The following is a 20,435-nucleotide window of genomic DNA, read 5'->3' as shown; positions in this document are numbered from 1 at the left end:
TGTACATAAACCAAAATGAAGTTAAGTTCTTTGCATACTCTGGTCACTCCTACTTTAACACCTGCATGATGACAATGACAGACACCATGTCAGAAGGAAACAAGTTGGCTCAGTTTGTACATACAAAAGGCAATGGAGGCATAACACCAGAGAAAATGAAGCCTGGCATATTATCAGTGTTTATTAATCATTATTATATATATTTCATTAATTACTTATTTATTGTAGTTGTCATTCTCAAAGAATTTATTTATTTGTAGGTCCATTTTAGCCTTCACTTGAAAGGAGGCTGGGATGTCTCCCAATGGCCAGGGAATCCAGAAAGGAAGCAGAAGCACCAGACATTGGTGCTCTTCCCAGCAGTTTTGGCCTTGGAGAGCCCAAAATCCCACTCAGCCAATCCCACAGCTCAAGCTGAAGCAGTACAAGGCAGTACATGCCACTGGTGCTTTCTACAGCCAGACTGATAAAAAGAGCTTTAGAAATCTTAGAAGAGGCTTTAAAATCATGTCCCAGGGGCCAGAACTCCCACGCCAAGGAACCACATGAGCCCTGCAACCTTTGGGTTTGAAGTGCTACGGAGCATCAAGTCTTTGATTTGTGGGATGTGCTGTTAGCAAAGGTGATTTTTAATTACTGAGACAAAACTTGTCATAATTTAGACCTTAAAGGAGACCCCTGTGTCAGTAATCAACTGGGGGGAGTGGACTGGCCACTTGTAACCTCCCAGCTGGGATTGAAGTTAATCTCGGTTTTGGTCTGATCGATGCATTTAGCACAGATAATCCCTGTTGTTGTGAAGAGCTAAGTTTGGAATCTGCCATTAAGCAGCTGGGAGCTGATGCCTAAGGGGTTTTTAGGTCACTGGAAGTCTCTCCTGGAGAAACCCAAGAATTTGAAACTGTTTCCTATGGGCCAGTTTGCTCAGAAGGGAAAGCCCTAAGCCTTCTGCGTTACCTGAACTGCCTGGGGGCTGCTGGCTGGGAAACAAGGCCCTGACTTTTCCTTTTCTGGTGTCCTCAGATGCATTCACAATTCCCTGCAGCATCAGCAGATGCAGCCAGCATCAAAATGAAGCCCACAGACTCCAACCAGGGAGCATCTTGCACAGTAGGAACACCTACCTATCATCTGAGCAATCGTCTTCTCATATTCCGAAACTATTTTTCTGTTAGAGGGGAAGAAAAAAAGAAAATCTTTTGGCAAACAACATCATCACTCATTCTTACTTAGCTAATAACACAATCAAGTGAACTGTGGTGTTTTTAAGAGATATAGAACCCCATCAGACTTCTATATGTTCTTTATTGCCCAAATAACAAATAAAACTGACAATTTTACCACTGCCTCTGATTTTTAATTCTCCAATAATAAATATCATAAATAATAAAAATAATCAATAATAATAATCAATAATAATAATAATCAATAAAGGTGAGGGAAGGAAGAAGAGATTGCTTTGAAACAGATTTTGTTTTTTGAAACATCACCCATCATGATTACAAACATAATCACACTGGTCTAACTCAAGAATTACAAAGAGTCTGATTTTTCCATGACTTTCTTCCCTCTTGTCCAGAGGGAAGTTTTTGTGTTGTTTTATTTTTAATGTAAACTTTAAGTAAACTTGTAACTGGTAGCACATAAACCTAACAGGAGTAGTGTTGGCCATCACCCAAAATGTATCTCATCTTCTAAATGAATCTTCTCATGACTAAATGATTCACTACCACTTAAAAGAGCAAGATCAAAATATTCAACTATGTAGCACAAAATCCATCATATTCCATTTCCCAAATCTGTTTTTGAAGCAGAGGTGGCAAAATGTTACTTTTAAGACTGTTTTATTTCGTATACTCACGGTAGGCTTTGAAATTCCTTCTTGAAAAGAGGTTAGCCAAAATAAGCAGATTAAATGTGATTTAGAAAGATGATCCATCCCTTCCCAGAGCCAAATAAAGCTAATGAAATGAGACTAGCTTGATCTGTGCTTTGATTCACGAGCCACGCAGGACCGTCTACAAAATACAGAATTACCCCACACTTCATCTGAAGTGGATATTCAAAACAGCTCACAGGAGTCTGAATACACATCTTTTGAAACTCACTTTCACTTGCTCCATTTTTAGAGCTCTGCTGCAGTTGGTGAGGTTACAGAAAGGATGTGGGAAAGTCCTGAGACAAAAGTCAGTAAGGAAAGGAGAAACTTGCAGAGCTCCCAAAAAACTACTGCAGTAACTCCAGAACTGCCTCAAATCTGAATCACAGACAGAGCCCAGAGCTCTGAGAAGGCCACCTGGCCCTAAGGTCAGCAGCATCTCCCCTGGTCTTGCAGAGCTCTCAGAGAGCAGGGGCTCTACCCCTGAGCACTGGGATTTTGCCTTTCAACTATAAATGACACTTTGGAGAGCAAAGGTAACAGCAAGGATTTTCCCCTAAAAGGGGAAGGGTTTGGTTTCATGTCCAAAGAAGATTACCTCAAAAGGCTGCTGTAAGCAATGAGGATTTTAAAGCTTTGTCATATCCTTGTGACACAAAGCACCTTTAGGAAGTTTCATCATCCAAGAAATGAAACCAAGGACTCAGAGGGTACTGAGGGTAAGGAACACAACATCACAACACTGCAGCACTTCCCAGGGAACAATTTGCTTCAGGTTCATGTCAAAGGCCTCTCTCAGTCAAGCAGCCTAAATAATGGTCCTTACAGCCGGGGAACCAAAGGATGCTGCCACATCATTCCTCTTTGGGAGGGCACATCTTAACCCCAGGCTGACACATTACATAGGCTTTAAATGCTGCTATTTCAGACATTCAGTCTATTCACTGACTGCACATTTGTAAGTCATAGAAACACCAGAATCCAGGGCTACAAAGGGTCTCAGAAGTCATCTGCTTGACTCTCCTTACAGAGTCATAATCAATCAGACCTCCAAATAACCATAATTAAGTATTTCTTGCCTGCCTCTGGTTAGACTCTTGGATTATGGTACAGCCCACTGTGGTTTAGCTCTTAGATGGCTACTGCATTATTAAACCTTCTCTTTTTGGCTTCTGTTCTCCGGAGTGGAATTTCCTCTAGACTGATGTTTTCCTGGAAATTTAGACAAATTAAGGATATTCCAGCTACAGTATGCAGGACCACTGCTTCTTCTCTGGGAAGTGATGCTTTTGTGCCTGCCACTCTAAATAATCCCTTCACTCCCTGCTTATCATTATGTCATATCTCACTGCTGCATCTCTAATTTACCACACATGGACTGCTTGAACATTTAAACTTCCAAGAGAAATCTTTCTTTGTGCACATATGTGTATTTATCATTTTGTGACGGTATTAGCCAGATTTTTTTCTTTTCATCCACACATTCCAGGCATGTGCCTGTGGGAAATTTGGCTTGGTTATTGTGGGTTTTTTTTGTTTCATATCAGACTTTATGGAGGGTGGAGGCACACACAAGCAAATTACTGTGTGGAAGATGAAGGTGCAGACCCACGGTGTGCCAGCTGCTCTGGGTCACCCCTGGCTCTCCTTCCATGAGGGAGAAGGCTGGCAGTGCCCACTGGCAGCCAGCAGACACGTGCACCCCGACACAGAACAGACCAAGCACCACACTTGAGTGTGAGCTGCACACTGAGACATTCCTTACAATCCCTCATTTTGTTCCCTCCTTGTTTTGCTCCCTCAGTTTGACTGCTCGCAGCCACTGTGTTCTGTTTCTCCTCATTAAGCATTTCAGGGTTATGCCAGGGCTTTGTTCCCCTTCCCAACAGAGCACAAGGGAGGTGAGAGAACTCAGCTGGGCACCAGGAGGTGGCAAAAAAGAAATAAAGAGGCTGCCCTTGCCTTTTGCAGATGCTTCTCTTAAGATGCTTTGGCTCAGAGCCCTGTGCTGCCACTATTCCAATCTGCCATGTGCAATTCCTGGCATCCATGCAAGGGTTTGTGGAGCTCTGCACTGCAGTTCCCTTCTACTCTCCCTCCCTAAGTGCAGTTTTCCTGGATATAAGCAGCAATTGCTTATGTAGGTCATCACTAGATACAGAGTTTAGCTTTAAATCACTGAGACTCTTCATTTTGGGAAGAAGCTGGTGCTAGAACAGAAGGGATTTTAAAGAAAATTCAGTCTCAGAAGTAATTGTATAAATTATTACTTAAAGGAGGGATGCAAAATAATCTGACAGTTTCCTTTTATTTTCGAGTTAAGAGGGGGACCATTTGTTCTGGTTTTTGAAGGTAGAAAATAGTAAGCTTTAAAGACTCCATGAAGTATTTTTATGCATTCTCTCTTGCAATTGATGACTTTCTCGGACTCAGATCAATGAGCAGGCCAAGATCATTGCTTTGTCCTTCTTATGGTCCTACCAACTGTAAAAAAAGAAAAGCTGAACCTTTCAACTGACTGAATGGGAGGCATCAGTGCTCCCTGGAGATCACATCATCCACTACAGGGATTTTGTTGTCATCCTTGCAAGTGGTAGGACCTGGGCTGGAAAGTCAAACCATGTTCCAGTATACAGATATTTAATGTAATAGACACAGGTTTGCAAGAGAAGTAAAATAGAACAGATACAACCAGAACAAACTGAAAAGCTCAGGGTCCTTCTGTCAGCTCTCAAATGGAACAAGAGAGCAAAGGCCAAGAGAACTATTGCTTAACTAAAATCAACCTTAGTGTGTGTAGCAATTAAAATATCATCTTAGTTCAAAGAAAAGGGTGTAGAATCTCCTTAAAAGCCAACACTCAGAGTGGTTCCTTTACAAGAAATGCTTTTGTACTGACACTGTGGTTTGATTTTTATTGTTAAACAACCATTTACAATCCTGGAGGGAGCCTGTACAACTCGTAACTATCTACAGATCTGCACATTCTTTCCTACATTCTTTCCTTTTTCCAAGCAAAACTACTTGTGGAGAATGAATTTACCACTGCTATGTGCATCCCCCTACCAGCTCTGCAGGCACCTCAGCCAGTCTGCAACAGGAACCTCACTATGCAATCCATGTGAGAATTCCCACACAAACCAGAGAAAATCCTTCCCTGACATTAATCTGGAGTAAAACCTCTCCTATGTCAGTATTCTGAGGATGTGAATGACATTAGCAACACAGAAGTTTTCAGTGATTACCCTGAACAGGGGTGCCTACCATACAGAGAAAAGACTAACTATCAGTTCAGGATCAACCCAAAGCCTGAAATTAAAAATAATGAAGCAAATTCAGCTAAGGAAAACAACTGCATGAGCATGGTACTCTGTGTACTACCCACAGGCTGAGATGAGACTCTCTGACAGAGTGACCAAGTTAATAACCTACCTCATCTCCATCACTTCCCTTCTGCTTTCTTCATATTTCTCTTTCCACTCAGATACTTCCCTTTCCTTGGCCACAATCTGAAACGAAGAAAACAAAGGCAAAAACCTCAGTGGATTATACCCATTTTTTAATTGCTATTACTAGCCAGACTAATATGGTAGATAGATTTGTAAAACACATTTTACTCCTATTTCAAGCATCTTACCATTTTTATATAATTACATAGCAATGTTAAGACGCACAGAGTACACCTGAGATCTAAAAACATAAAAGATTTATTTTTATATCATATCTGCTTTTCACTTACGTAAAACAAGTAAAACTTGCAGCGTAGCACCTTGTGCTATAGAGTGGCTGAGGACAGCTCCAAGAACAGAACAAGAGGTCCAAAATGCAAAGCATTTGGGAGAACACAGGAAAGAAGGGAACAACAAGCAGCATGTTTTTCCTTTCCCAAGTCCTGGAGACAGTTACCTCTGCTCTGGCGAGCCGCAGGGCAGAGTCCAAGTCCTGCTGGGGGTAGAGCAGAGCCGTGGTGCTCTCTGCATCCGAGGCGCCGATGCGGGAGTACAGTGCACTTTTGGAGATGGAAACATCTGCTGGGATAGCAGGTTCTCTCTGTGTGTTTGTTTTTTTAAACACAAAGAAATGAACCATTAAATAGGTGTTTAGCTCATGTTTTCTGGGTGTGGTGCTAGGACTAGAGTTCTGTGCACCTCTAAATTACAACAGCAGTTAACACTGACAAGGAGCTCTGAACTTAGCAATCATAAAATACACATTTAGGATCCCTAAGAAGCACCAAAAGGGCCGTAATACCCTTATGCAGAGAAAATAAAGACAGCACTGCCATCAGTATTTTAAAGTCTTCTCTTAGAAAACATACTGCTTTTCACCAAAACATCCACAAGAAATGCACATCAGCAGAAGGAATCAGATCTGAAGGCAGAGAGCTTGTTAAGGGGAATTCTGCTTCCATAAAAATAAATCAAGAAACCAGAAGCAAGAGGACAGCTCACTTTCTTAGGTCTGACCTGTCAATACATGGTACCTATCACAAAGAATACCACATGGGCAGTGTGAATATGCAGTGACACTGCTGCCCCACTGGTGTCTAGCATGCGATTAGTCAGTTAAATGAGGCTTTTTTTTGCAGCTGTCAATTTTGCTCATGTCAGCAGCCCAGATTAAAGAGGGGAGAGCAGCATGTGTAATGAGGAGAGCAAAGAACAGGTACGTGACACTGAGATGCAGGAGATGTCTCACAAACAACTCTCGAGGCAAACAACCCAAGCTACAGCACATTAAAACTGAGGAGATGACAAAGGACAGTTCATAGAACCTCAGAAGGGTTTGGGCTGGAAGACACCTTAAAGCTCATCAAGTCCAACCCCCTGCCATGGGCAGGGACACCTTCCACTATCCCAGGGTGCTCCAAGCCCTGTCCAACCCGGTCTTGGGCACTTCCAGGGATCCAGAGGTGGCCACAGCTGCTCTGGGCACTGCCAAGCCCCCTCCACCAAGCCACAGGAAGCCATAGAGAGGGCTGGACCATGAGTGGGGAGGAGAGTCAGGCTGATCAATGCCTTTTCCCATCCACTGATAGAAATGGACATTCACATCCTGTTTTTCTGGTGTAGCATTTCCTTGCTGCTGGAAAGGGGATAATGTATTTAATGTATTTTTCCCATTTACTTGTTAACTTTGTGCATAAAACAATACATCCTGTTCCTCTGAGTTCACTAATGCAGTACCTAAGTCTTCAGGCTTTACCTGCAGTAATTAAGAGTAGTAATCAACAGTTTTTCAATTACTTTTTTACACGAAAGAGAAAAAAATATTTTCCTATATTTTATTGCAAAAGAGGGTGGTGTGGTTTGGTTTTAGTTGTTTTGTTTGGATTTTTTTAAAACAAAATAGCAGCGTCACACTCTACTGACTGAAGCACAGGAATGCAAAAGGGAGTACATAATGTCTGGATGAAGGCTCAGCCCTCATTAATTTCAACATCACATATTCTTGTCTCAACACTGGTAAAGGAAATTTTGCCAGATGCTATTCCATAAAACATTCATTTCCTCAAGAGTTCTTCTCACACTGCCCAGGATCACAGAAATGATCCAAACCCACTGTTAATTCTGCTGTAATCCCTTGTGAGATCTCATATCACACCTGACTAAAGAAGCTGTATTAAAAATTGTGTACAATGCACACAGGACCAGATGTTCTGGATATCACATCTGAAGAAAACATGAAGAAACACAAACAACATTACAAGACTAGGCAAGAAAATTTAATTAGAGCAGGAATAACCTAAACAGTACTTACAGAACACCTCACTGCCATCTTCATTTATAGGAGACTCTCACTGATTTGCTTGGTACTTTTTGTTTTTAAACCTGGGAGTCAATTGACTCTTACTTCTAGGATTTATGGAGCAGGATATCTCTTCTCTGTTTTTGCTGCCTCTAACATGAACACCCAAAATAATGATCAATTCCAGCAGAATTAGGAGGTGCAACCTCAAAGCCCATGGATTTTCCTACCAGAGAAAAAGCATTCCAAGATTTATCAAAACTGCATAGCCTGTGCTCTTGAAAGTATCTCCAAGTGTACAACAACTACATAGGAAAAAATACACGTGGGACACAAGCTCGGATATCTCTGTAAATGAATAAATATAAAAAATGTACTTTAGTCCCTCCTCAATCACAAGGCAAGAATAACTGGGAGATAAAAATGAGCCATTAGATCATCAAAGCTGTCCTCCAAAGAAAGGCCATCCCTCAGATCGATCTGTTGAACTGCATCTGTCACATTTCAAAAGCTTCCTGCAGTTTAATTTGCTGGATCTCATAAAGAGATTGCTGGAAAATACTCATTGCGCCAAAACCCCCACAAATTTCCTCAAGCTCATATAAAAACATGTCAAAGGAACTGCTGGGAGGATGACAATTTTTAAAGAAAGAGACATTTAAAGCATTTAATACATACTTACAGCTGTTTTTATATAGTGCACAACACCTCATTACTACAGGTATGTTTTCTCTAGTTCTCTTTGCATTTGAGTAAACTGTACAAAACAATAGCAATAAGGACATGCAAAACAGCTTTAAATTTCCAAAAAATGACTATAAAAACTCTTGGGATTTAACCACTGAGCAGAAATGCTTGTGGTAGTGATCCAACCAGTACTGCCCTCTGGAAACACCGTGCACAAGTCCCCAACTGGGCTCCCCGGCAGAAGTAACCAGTAAAAGTCATCCTGGTTTTACTTCAAAAGCTTATTTTACACAGCTCCTAACTGATGCAGAACTCAGCAACTGTTATTTGCTGCCTGCAGAATACTCCTACCCTGAGAAAATAACATCCTGACCAACAGGATGATAGTATTACCCAAAATAACCCAATAATAATGCTTTAACACCTAACTGCTGAGAAGGTAAGCAGTTAATTGGGGTAATAATCAGCACAGGGATTTGTAAGTCACTAAACCTCGCACAGAAAGATTAGAGTCTTCAGGGGAATTACTACAAAATGTAGGTCACTGCAATCTTAGTGTAAATATTTGAGAGCTCAACACGCTTCTCTTCCCAACACCTTTCACAGAAACCAGATATTTGACCAGGAGGGGAGCAAATGCACATCTATTAACCAGCTGCAGTTATCTCACTTCCAGGAGGTCAAAGTGGAAGAAAATAGAGAAATGGCATGAAAATGAAAACTAGTTTTTATCATAGCTGTTAAAGGAATGTGTGTTTCGCCCTGCTGAAAATGATGCTGCTCTTTCCAAGCACTGAAATGCTGCCTGGGTGTGCACAGAATAATGGACTCTTTAACCAACTGATGTGTGAGCAGACAGGTCAATGCAGGCAAAGTGAGAACCTACTTGTGCTTGCAAATACATGGAAAGGCAAGTAAAACCCAAGCCTGTAAAGTTTTGCTAAAATCAATGGCACTGCTGCTTGAAGGAAATATTCCTCCTTCACTACCATGAGAGACCCCAAGGCTGTGATGCACTAATCCCATTTTTGCCCACACCTTTCCTTTCAGTCCTTTTTCTTGGACTGCAACACCCAACTCTCCATCACCTCAGCATCCACAGGGTGCTGGACACAAACCCTACTCAAGCTGCACCTATTAAAAAATTACCTCACAACATCCAAAGGAAGACTGTTCAATAGAAAATTGAAATTTCCACCTCAACGCTGGAAAACAGAAATATTTGGCAATGTAAAAGCAGATGACTGGTCCTGCTGTTGTTGAAGTCTGTGACAAGAATTTTGGGAGTAGCCAAATAACTTCCCTTTGCCTGAGAACAACAAACTCACATCCTTATTCTCATTCCTAGTGCTAGCACAAAATGCTTATATTTAATCTTTATTTTAGGTGACCTAATTTGTCATTACAAGTGCTTCTGTCTTTATTTACCAACTTATTCTTGCTACCCATCCAGGAATGGTTTAGCAAATGTTAAATGTAATTATACAGCACTCAGAAAAGAACGGAGGCCAGCCATCCAGAAGGGAATTCTGACAGGAGCATCCAAATTTAAGTCACTGCAGTCATCTGCTGGTTTCTATTCTACTTAATCCAGGCCATCAGTCACTGTAGGTCACAAGGAGTGTCATCATAGGCTAATTTAACACCAGCAACCTCCCACTGAAATAGCAAAGTTATACAAGGACAAAAGTCCTTCCCAGCCTAACGTGACACCCATGGTATTTGTCTACAAGCACTGATGTAACTGGACCAACATGGGGCTTTATCATCACCAACCTACTGCCAATTCTCTGTCAGAGAGGGGAGTTTTGCCTGTTTTTCTCTCCTCACCTCTGCTTATCATTTTGTTATCTTCGTTACACAGATTAATGACGTTTTCTAAAAAGTCACACGAAATGCATTTCCTATTTCTAAGTTCTGAGGAGTTCAAAACTTGTTCTAGATAAACAGGATGCTGTGAGGATGTTAAACAGCATCTTTCAAATGTAACTTCACATTCTATAACATTTTTGCAGCTCAATCTCTCCTGGGTAGCTCACAAGTAATCACAAACACACAAAACCATTCTCTTCAGTCTAAAATGCTACAACCTGTGAGTTTCTGAATCGTTGGCTGGTTGCAAAAATGCAGATTTTTAACAGAAGTTTTTTGTATAACCCATGAAGAGCATCTAGTATTTTGTGCTTCATCTCAGGTGTTTCCTGATGGTGGAGGGCCTGAATCCTGCATGTTCCAGCAAAGTGTTGGGAGGACAAGGAATCTGAGAGAGAATAAGGAGGTAGAGAGGATCTAGAGACCTTGTTCTCTTCCAACACCTGATACTCAGGGGAGCAGAGCAAGTGGACACAGTCACATAGAGGAAAACTATTTTTGTTTTTCCTCCTTTGTTCTTTATGTTCTTTATTATTAATTGTAGGCCTGCTTAGTCCTTCTAATGAAGACAACAGCATCTTTTTCTTAATTAAATACAAGATTGTAGCCACATAGTCTTAAAATCTTAAAATACTCTTAAATCTGTGAGGAACGTGTTTACCTTAGTAAATGTATGTGCACAACAGAAACGAGGTGGCTCTGGGCTATTTAAGGTATATGAAATAACTCACATATCATAATTGTTTTTTCAGAAGAGTACAGTTAACCTTAAAAAAAAAATCTTTATGAAGTAGCTACTTAATAACTGATCTTTAAAGCACCAAGAAATCCTACCCTGTAACCAGTCCAAATGCTGCTGTGATGCAATGACTTGAGATGATTTAGGATTGGGCAAGGGACTTTCTGCTGACTTATTAACGGACAGTACAAGAGGAGGAAGGTGACTGGAAATGTCTCACTGCAGCAGGACACTGCCATCCCCTCAGCATCCCAATCAGCTGATACCCTTCCCCAAGAAAGCCACTAACATTTATGGAATGACTTCTTTGGCTTTCCAAACACAGCGAGTTCCATGTGCATCCCTACAGCAGTGCAAAGCATCACTCAGGCACAACCAGCCAGCATGAGCTGGAAGTAGCAATGAAAAAGTAAGATTTAGATCTTTATGAATAAAGACACATTGTGTTGGGAGGCTTTTTTTCCTTGGGAGCTCTGTAGCCCTTCCAACCCTGCTGCAGTCCCTTTCTTCAGATGCCTGAGGGCAAGGCTGACTGAATTCCTCACTTCTAAACTTTGAGGGTCAAAGGTGTCTGACTTCAAGCTGAAAATACCAACGAAAGACAAAATGTCCTTATGGCCAAAGCAGGCCTGGCATTCTTCACCACCAAATATTTTAGGACAAATCTTGCTGCAGAGGAACGACAAACCTGGACTGCAGAATCCATCTCCTGCGGAAGGAACGCTGCTGCTTCTTGCCTGTTGTTAATTGGGGTGTGAGTGGGGCGGGTGACAGCGTTTTTGTGTCAGCTCTGCTGCCAGCATGCTCCTGGGTGTCCCCCCAGGGCCCAGGGAGCCCCAGTCCCTGCTCCAGGAAAAGCAGCACTTGGCTCCCCAGGCTGGGCACACTCACACACACAGGGCAGGCACAAACCAGGTACCTTGGAGCGCAAAGAGGAGAGGGCAATCTGCCTGGCTAACTTCAGCGCTTCTATCCTCATGGCAGCAAACTCTAACTCCTCCTGTCAAAGGGTTTGGTGGGGAGGCCCCCACAGGGAAAAAAATGTAGTAAGAACATGGTAAAAATGGTCGATGTACTCAAAAATGAAATGTTAAGATTTTAACGTGTAATTCAGACAATTCCTGGGTGACAAACACACCCCAAATTCCGCTCAGGATGAGGACAGTGATACAAAAATCCAGGGGTTGGTTAGTTTTGAGATAGCTGTACAGAAATATAACTTTTATTAGGTGATCAGTATGAACAATACTTCATGTAAAAGCAATGTTTTCTGAAGGTAAAACTGTTTTATCACAGATTCCTCCTCTGTCATTTCCATTTTATGTGAATTTATGCCACATGCTGGTCTCATGTGGCATAAACCTCTCAACCTTTGCTTAAAATTTCACTATAAATATTCCAGAAAATATGTCCTGACATACACAACTGGTCTGAAGATCAATTTGCTTTACCTAGAAGAAACCATGCCAAATTCTGCACTGGAGAGATTTCTAGAAAAACAAAGCCTGATTTTCATTTCAGCAGAATTAAGTCCTAAATCTCAAAAAATGAATCTTTGCACTAAGGCCAGGTATCAAGACTACTCTCCAGACATCAAGTCCTGTGCTCAAGCTTAAAAAATTTTGCTTTCGAAAGACTTCTGGAAAATACATACCTTAGAAGTACAGGATAGGTGCTGATGAAATTTAAGTTTATGTATTATATGAATTACATGAGTTAAGTGAAAATATCTTTGCTCCTTAAGACTTTGAAAGGGAAGAGTTACTTTGAGAAGAATAAAATAATTATTTTAATTCTTTTCTACATCCCCTTCAAGCCTCCTTCCACCCCTTTCAGATGAGGCAAAGCACTCCTCTGCCTGTGTAAAGACAAACAGAAAGAAAAATGACATTATATTTCTTCTACAAACCTGAAGTTTCTGAGCAAATACTGGGGGGTTCTTTTCTGCTAGGTCAGGGTCTAGATATTCAGGCTGATCACATATTGAGGCTTTCTTAGATATCCTATTGAGAAGAGCATCAGCAGAGACAAAGGAATCTTCAGGAGATGTCTGGAGGGTAAAGAGGAGAGACTAAATAAGCAAGAGAGGTTTTTGCCCAAGTAGTTCAGGCCAAAAGCAAAATGCAAAATTTCTGCACGAAAATGATTCCCAAACTCTTATCATACAGGACTTACTATTTCAATAGCCTCTGGAGTTGTTCCTAGAGTCATGGGCTCTAGGTCTTTCTGCTTGGCCTTGTCAGGGGACTGTAAGTGTGCCTCTTGGCTGGCAGCTAGGACTCGGGAAGCTGGGTGTGGTATTTTCATGCCAGAGGACTGCTGGGCTTCAGGGTCTTCAAAACTTGACCTGGAAAAAGATTGTGTACATGTTTTCAGGGTGGAGCACAAGGCCTTCACAATTCTGATTCTAGTAACAGCTGAGCAAGTCCTCTTCGTCACTTTCATGTATATATAAATATATAAATACATATATATAGATACACACATTGTTTCAACTCAACTTTACATCATTATATCTCATAACACTTTGCAACAACAATGCACTGGAGACATCTAAATAAAACCAGTTCCATCAGAAATGTCACATTCCTTCAACATTTCTCACTTGCCTTTTTAGCCCTTCTCATTGTAACCCACCTCTCTCCCAAAACACAACTCTTACTAACAAGAACAGATGTCCTTGACTAGCAAGATTATTGGAAGTAAAAACAACTCCCACATCCTGGTCTTATGAACAAGAGTCCTTGTTTGGAAAATGTAACCAGGAAAAGCCAAGTGAAAAATTGCAATTAACAAACTTCTAGATTAACATGAAAATTGCCTCAGTATCTGAGGAAAAAGCTTTACGTAGGAGGCCACTGTCCAGTGAAACAGTTGCCACTGTGACCCTATTTAGTTAGAACGTGAAGGAGAAATAGATGTCCTTATTCCCTCGCATCACGAAACTTGTGCATCTCTGCCCTCTGTTCTCTATCATATGTGCACACAGATGGGGATCTATTTTTAAACAAATAACTTGGCAACACAGAGGCAGGGAGAGGAAGAAGTGCCTGTGTACGTGCTCTGAGGGTAACGCACTCCCCTGACACCCTCTTCCCCTGCTCGCAGTGACCTACCCTGAGCAGGGAGTTGTGGAGTCAGACAGTCTGATGGGAGGTGATTTCACTGGGCTCTCCTGCTGTGCATCAAACATTAGGTACAAGGACTGCTTCTTCGGGGTGCTATCATCCTGCTGGCGACAGGGAAAGAGAAACTCATTAAGCAATTCACCCATTCTCCATTAAAGCTAATTCAGGTCACTGAAGCCTTCAGTGAGCAAATGACAGAAAACTAATAATACAGGGTTGTAATGCTGATACTGAGATGGACCCTTTCAGGAAGAAACCATCAAAGGACAAAACCTAAACATCTCACTCTTTGTAGTGGCTCTTCTCCCACTTTGGGGTTCATCAGATTTCTCTGGTCCTGTCAGGCAGGAGGCATCCCTTGGCTGAGGGTGTTACTGAAATATTCACTGAAAATTCTCATTGGTTTAAGTACCTGGCATACATGCGTGATTTTCCTAACTTCCCCAGTGAATATCCCCTCATTGGATCCAGTCAAGCTATGAAATCCATGGATTAAAAAGAAGGTGAAAGAAGTGATAATGTATAGTTCTGCATTCCATACTTCACATTAATTCTGTTTCTCTCCTGATTCCCTCCAGCTTCTTCAAAGTTTTACTCTCAGTTTCTTAAATAGTTCAATAGTTGGTGTAGACAGCTCTGCATTCTGCACTGCTGGAAATACTGATTGGCTTTGAATCTCCTGAAAGAACTACTATGATGCTAGCTTCAACATAAAAACATAAAATGGAACAAGCTTTACAGGACACAGGACAACAAAGCACAGGCAATTTACCCCAGTTATGCCAATTTCAAGGAACTGGTTTTGCAAATTTGCTGCAGGCACATTATAATTAATTTAAAGGGTGGTGATGCTGAGGGCATTATCAGGATAGTATATTATGACAAGGGAATGCAAATGAATGGAAATGGAGGTGAGAACTTACAGGCACAGAGGAGCCTATTTTCTCCATATATTCTATTTCATATGAGTTGCCATATTCCAATTCTGCAACAGAAACAAGAAAAAGTGGTGTTAAAACATGCCATGACATGATTTTTGCAGAAGTAAATGAGATCTCTTCTCATTGACAAGGGCCACTCCCACTCTGCTCAATACCCTTCCTATGACATATTAAAAATAGGAAATACAGAGAGAAAACAGAAGGTGCACTGATATTCACTGATTTTCAACAATGAACCTCCTGACACATTTCAAGCAAATCACCTTGCCAGAAAAAAAATCAGCTTTTCAATTTGCCCCAGGGACCAGAATGTTAAGAAAGTTTCAGAGTCATTTCAGAGCACAGACAACTTTAACCCATCATGTTATCACATTTTTTCAATAACTGGCAGTGCTGATGCCAATTTCCTTAAAAAAAAAAAGATTTTAACAGCTGTTGAGAAATTAATTAATTTCTATTTCTTCATGTTTATCACACAATTCTTAATTACAACTAACTACTGTGATATCACTTAAGAAAAAGATACCTAAAACACCTGAATGCTCATGGACCAGGGGTGAGTCACCAGCCCAGCCTACTGGGCTGTTCTCACATTTTATTTTCAGAGAAAGAGTCTAAGGCTGGAAGGTTTACAAAGAACCCTAAGTCTAAAATTTAATAAAAATGCAAATCTTAACTGTTTCTCTGTTTCTAATCTCCCAGTTACACTGGAGGGAATAATGCAGCATTTCTTCTCAACCCATGGTCACCCAGTAGCTGATGCAGCAACTGAGAGATCTAACACAGGACAAGAGATCATACCTTCCTGCACTCAAATAAAAGCAAACTTCCTACAATGACAACCTAATTTAAGAATTAAAAGCATAATTAATTTGTCCAAATGCTGTACTTTATTCTGTTTCCATGACTTAATTCAATAAACCACTTGCATAATTTGATTTCCATTATAAAGAAATCCTAAGGAATGGCACAATAGCATTTCCATTATGATAAAATCATGTGCTTAAATCCATCTAGATTTGGACAGCATTTGAAAAGTAGGGCTTGCATTAGGAAGACGATGACCATCACTGAAATGTTTGATATTTAAAAACAACCCTGAAGGTAATCTCTTGCCTGTTTTGTTGATTAAAAGAGCTTTAGAGGGTTCAATGTGATTTTACAATGCTTGATTTATGTTTTTTAATAATAAAAAGCAGTGCACAAGGGACCGTAATTCCACAAGTTATGTCTTTTGTCAAACAACCACTGAAGAGGAAGAGCCACCAACTCTACTACTTGTTGGGGATATTCACAGTAAAACTTATAAGTGAAGATAATAGCAGGCTCCTCACGTTTAAATTCCTAGCACCATATGTTTTAAGTGGTAATAGGGAGCCAGGCAAGATGGACAACCTCCTGGAGTCAGATACCAGCGATATCCTATCTCACTCACTCTTCTTCCCAGTGAAAGCAAAACCCAAACTGGAAGGATGAATTCAAACCCTCTACGAGGAGCTGAACTGCAGGATAAAGCCTGAAATCCCAGGTGACAGCAGCGTTTAGAAACTGCCTTTCTGTATCCCATTTATCTACAAGCAGCCCAGTGAGGTGCATCAGGGGAATTTATGGAGCAGTTTTATGCTCCAAAGAGCAATCCCTGAGTGTCCAGGCAGGCTCACGGGCAGCAGACGTTCCGGCACTGTCCTCTGCTGGCACAGCCACAGGGATCCTCCACCTGCCTGCAGCACTGCCAGCAGCTCTGCAATCCCCATCCAAACTGACTGCTGGGACAACACAGATTTAACTTTACTGCTGAGAAACAAAAAACCAAAAAGGCAGGACACAGATGGAAATAGTCCAAGTAGAAACAAAAGGAGGAACGCGGCTGGCTAAACGCAGTTTGTTTCGTCTCACTGCTCTCAGGAGTCTCCAGCATAATTCTTCTCTCTCCTCTCCTCTCAGACATCATCTCCCCTTCAAAATCTCAGGCTCTGGTTATCTCTATACATTCAACATTAGAAAAGCCCAGGCTATCCCACGAAGCAAGATAATTATCTTTTATAAACACGTACAACAGACTTACTAAGTGATGTCCTCCAACTCCTCCTACAAATAGCTGCAAGATTACATCAGAATTTTCTGCTAACAATTACGGCTTATTTCAGGTCTGTGCAACAGGAAAATGGCAGCAGCTATAGGCAGTGCCTGAAACAGATGAGGGCTGGATGCACTGGCTGATTCAGGAGCTGGGCTGTATCCGTAGCACAGCAGTGTTGTGTTACAGGGTAACACTTACACGGGTGTCTGGGAGAGGTAAAAATATCTGCACTGAGAAACAGCCCTCAAATTACTCAGAAACTTCTCAAAGCTGCAGGAGCAAGACTGTCAAGGGGAAAAAATTATTATTTTTAAGAGATGTGAAAAGCGGAAGCATGGTTGATTATAATGGGCATGCAATCCGAAACCCCGACTGTACCATGCAGCACACATGAGACAGGACAATTACCATTTAATTAGGAGCTTTGCTCACTTTCTTCTACCCACTTGGAAAGCTAAAATGATTGTTTCAGAGTGTCTCTGTATTCTTTTGCTCCATTTCCTTCCATATAGTTTCCATTTTCCCAGATTCAGGGGGGCTTATTTTCTAAAAGGTGTTTCTTTAAGTTATTTTTTAAAATTTAAATTTAAAACAGGGAAGTCAGTGTCTAAAATTTATAATTTGACAACGAAGCCAAATGAATTCATCCAGACTGAAATACTTATCTGTTCAGAAGAAGACTCAACAGATTTCCAAAAAGCCTACGGCACATGAGCACATGCATATGAACAAAAGCACCGTGATTGTTGTTGCTTTTTCATATCAAACACCTTGACCTAAAAGTTTAGCAGTTCTTAATCAGTCATAAATTTAGACCCAGCCTAAAACGGCATAAAGGAGATTTAATGGCAGACTGGGACAGGGACTGAAAGGTTAGGGGAAAAAACATGAATTCTGATCAAGAAGAAACAGTTTAAGCCAAGTTAAACTCAAACATGCTTCCACCCAGAAAGCTGAACATCTGCCTTTGGAGCAGATGTTGCAAAGCAGAATTCCCTTCGGTAGCCCCAAGGAAGGCCACACACCAATTTTCTTAATTCTGTCTCTTCCACATTTCACAGACCTGGAATGACAGTTCTCTAAACAGAAACTTCCACCTTTAGCTCACAAATGCTTACAGGAAAGTATGGCAGGAAATTAATAGGCTGACCTAGTAGGGAATTTTATCTGGAAATATGAATGGTAACTATCTTATGCAGGGGATATCCTGGACATCCTTATGCATAAAAATACCTGGAGCCCAGGAAGCTGGAGGAGAGATGGAATGTTAAGGGTATTAATGCAATACAGAAAATTCAAGCAGAATTTTGACATGGGACCTTCTCCCATCCAGGTTAAGGAACAGGCTCAGGCAGAATCAGTAGCTCAGTGACTCTGGAGCAGTATCAGACCCCAGTCTCCTGTGAAGGCACTCAGAGAATACAGTGCATGCAGAGAAGAACAATTAATCACACAAACAAAGCAAAAGCCTTTCTCTGAAGGCCCCTCTCGTTTCCCTTTAAACATCTTCTCTTCCCTGAAAATTCAACGTTGGACTACTGGGGTCTTATATTCAGCTCCCATAATTGCCACGTTCCCCAGAATGGCCCAGAGAGCACCATTTGTAGGGTTCCCTAATAAGAGTCTGCATTCAGCAGAGTGCAGGCCAACATCCTCAGCCTAACCAAACCCCCTCTCTCAGTAAACATCCCCCAGGCTGGAGCAGACAGTACCCTCTGTGGGAGAGCTGAACTTGGTCTCGTTGACGAAGGTGGACAGGTCAGAGGGCTGTGGGTAGTCCTGCTTGTCCGTGTTCAGGTCCACAGTCATGCAGGTCCACTTCTGACCCGTCACGGAGGACGCCAGCTTCTCCTCATCCGTGGCATGAACCACTGTGGAGATGACAGGAGGTGTTTCTGGAGTTGGCAGTGGAGTAGGGTCCTGCAGCAAACAAGAGCCAATTAATTCCATTATCTTTCACTAACACATGGAACAGCTCAACCTCTGAATTCCTCTGCACCGCCAGAGCCATCTTTTTAATTCCATAATCTCTGCTGCAGCTCTGTGTAAAATATCTAATGGAAAATACCAACTCTACCAGCAGCAAGTTTTCCCAGTATAACTAAGCTCTTTGATGATAAACACTTGCATTGCAAAGCTGCTTTGATAACAGGGAAGAAAGAAGATCCAGAGCTGTTGAAATCTGTTAGGCACTTGACACAAGTGGCACACATCACCCATCACTGAAGTCTCTGACTACCAAAACTGACTTTGTAGGCTTCCCTCATAGGAGCAAACCTTCCTAGGTCCACGAGGTCACGAACCCTTTCCCCTTTCTTCACTTCTACGCTGTCAAGCAACACAAATAAAAGGGCAGGATGGATAACAGGAAGAGGAACAGCAGCGTGGAAGGAGCTGTGCCACATCAAAGCAGTCAGGCCTTTGTAGAAGAGCAGCTTTTGTTAACTTCTCTTCCAAGAAAACCACCTGCCAGCAGTTTACAACATGGAATCAAACTATCCAAGCACATGTTCCTGGTAGATCAGCCCACTTGGTTTATTTCTATTTCCTTTCCAGCCCACCAATTTGGTGCATTTAGTTTCTTACTTCCTAATCTTAAAATTCCAGGGTGGATAGTGATGTCTCATTTTTCAGACAACTGACTGAAGATATTTATTCCTATCCTTGCTCCATCTTAACTCAGGGCTTTCCAAATTACATTTGCTAATACTCTAACTGGAATTCCCAGGGCAAATACTAGATCTATGTTGTATACACACTTCTAGAGACCAAAAGGTTAATGCCTTATGGTTATAGCTTAATGCACTATACTTGAACACCAATATACAAAACTCTCTTCTGTTACTAAATGTACAATTCCGCAACTAAATTATTAAATTTCCCCTTTTTTGCCCCTTCAAGAACACGAATTACATGCATCAAAATAAGGCAGCACTTTACCTGAGAAGGAGGATCTGACAGCGGGGATCTTTTTGGTGATTTTTTCACCCTAAATGTATCACTGAAAATAAAGGTCACACTGTTAATATGGTAATAGCAGCAAGAATCAGGTCACTTCACACTTAGCAAGAGACAGCACAGACAATGCAACCTCTGTAAGCCCTTCTGCATTAAAATCTCATCCATTAGGCAGCAGCACCACAGACAAACATGCCATGGGTACATATTTCTGTCATGCACTTGGAACAGGCCTCGATTCCCCAAAAGCTGAGAACAGCAGGATTGCCATATTTTTCATGCTAACTCCTCACACATTCACAGAGCAGAGTTACTGCTCGGCTGTAGTTCAAATCCCTGCTCCACCACAGGCACCCTCTGGGGCCCTGTGGAAATGATTTGGCTTCTGTCTGCTTCAGTTTCC

At 41.5% G+C, this 20,435-nt stretch overlaps 1 protein-coding gene across 5 annotated transcripts in view; it reads right to left on the bottom strand.

Moving 5' to 3' along the window:
* TACC2 (transforming acidic coiled-coil containing protein 2) overlaps window positions 1-20,435 on the bottom strand; it is a 129,353-nt gene that overhangs the window by 6,901 nt on the left and 102,017 nt on the right. For 3 of the 5 annotated variants that reach the window (XM_069020181.1, XM_069020185.1, XM_069020186.1), the window contains 10 exons: window positions 20,015-20,075; window positions 18,787-18,994; window positions 14,977-15,038; window positions 14,042-14,157; window positions 13,101-13,272; window positions 12,835-12,975; window positions 11,845-11,925; window positions 5,786-5,929; window positions 5,312-5,388; window positions 1,125-1,168 (listed from right to left, as the gene is read on the bottom strand). In XM_069020181.1, coding sequence (XP_068876282.1) covers window positions 1,125-1,168; window positions 5,312-5,388; window positions 5,786-5,929; window positions 11,845-11,925; window positions 12,835-12,975; window positions 13,101-13,272; window positions 14,042-14,157; window positions 14,977-15,038; window positions 18,787-18,994; window positions 20,015-20,075 — 1,106 coding nt within the window. The remainder of the gene's footprint in view (window positions 1-1,124; window positions 1,169-5,311; window positions 5,389-5,785; window positions 5,930-11,844; window positions 11,926-12,834; window positions 12,976-13,100; window positions 13,273-14,041; window positions 14,158-14,976; window positions 15,039-18,786; window positions 18,995-20,014; window positions 20,076-20,435) is intronic. The other 2 variants (XM_069020182.1, XM_069020184.1) reach the window with 2 other exon arrangements.

The sequence above is a fragment of the Aphelocoma coerulescens genome, chromosome 6, assembly GCF_041296385.1.
Source record: "Aphelocoma coerulescens isolate FSJ_1873_10779 chromosome 6, UR_Acoe_1.0, whole genome shotgun sequence".
Taxonomy (NCBI): Eukaryota; Metazoa; Chordata; class Aves; order Passeriformes; family Corvidae; genus Aphelocoma; species Aphelocoma coerulescens.
The sequence above is the reverse complement of the archived record's forward strand: the minus strand, read 5'-3'. Positions and strand labels throughout refer to the sequence as shown.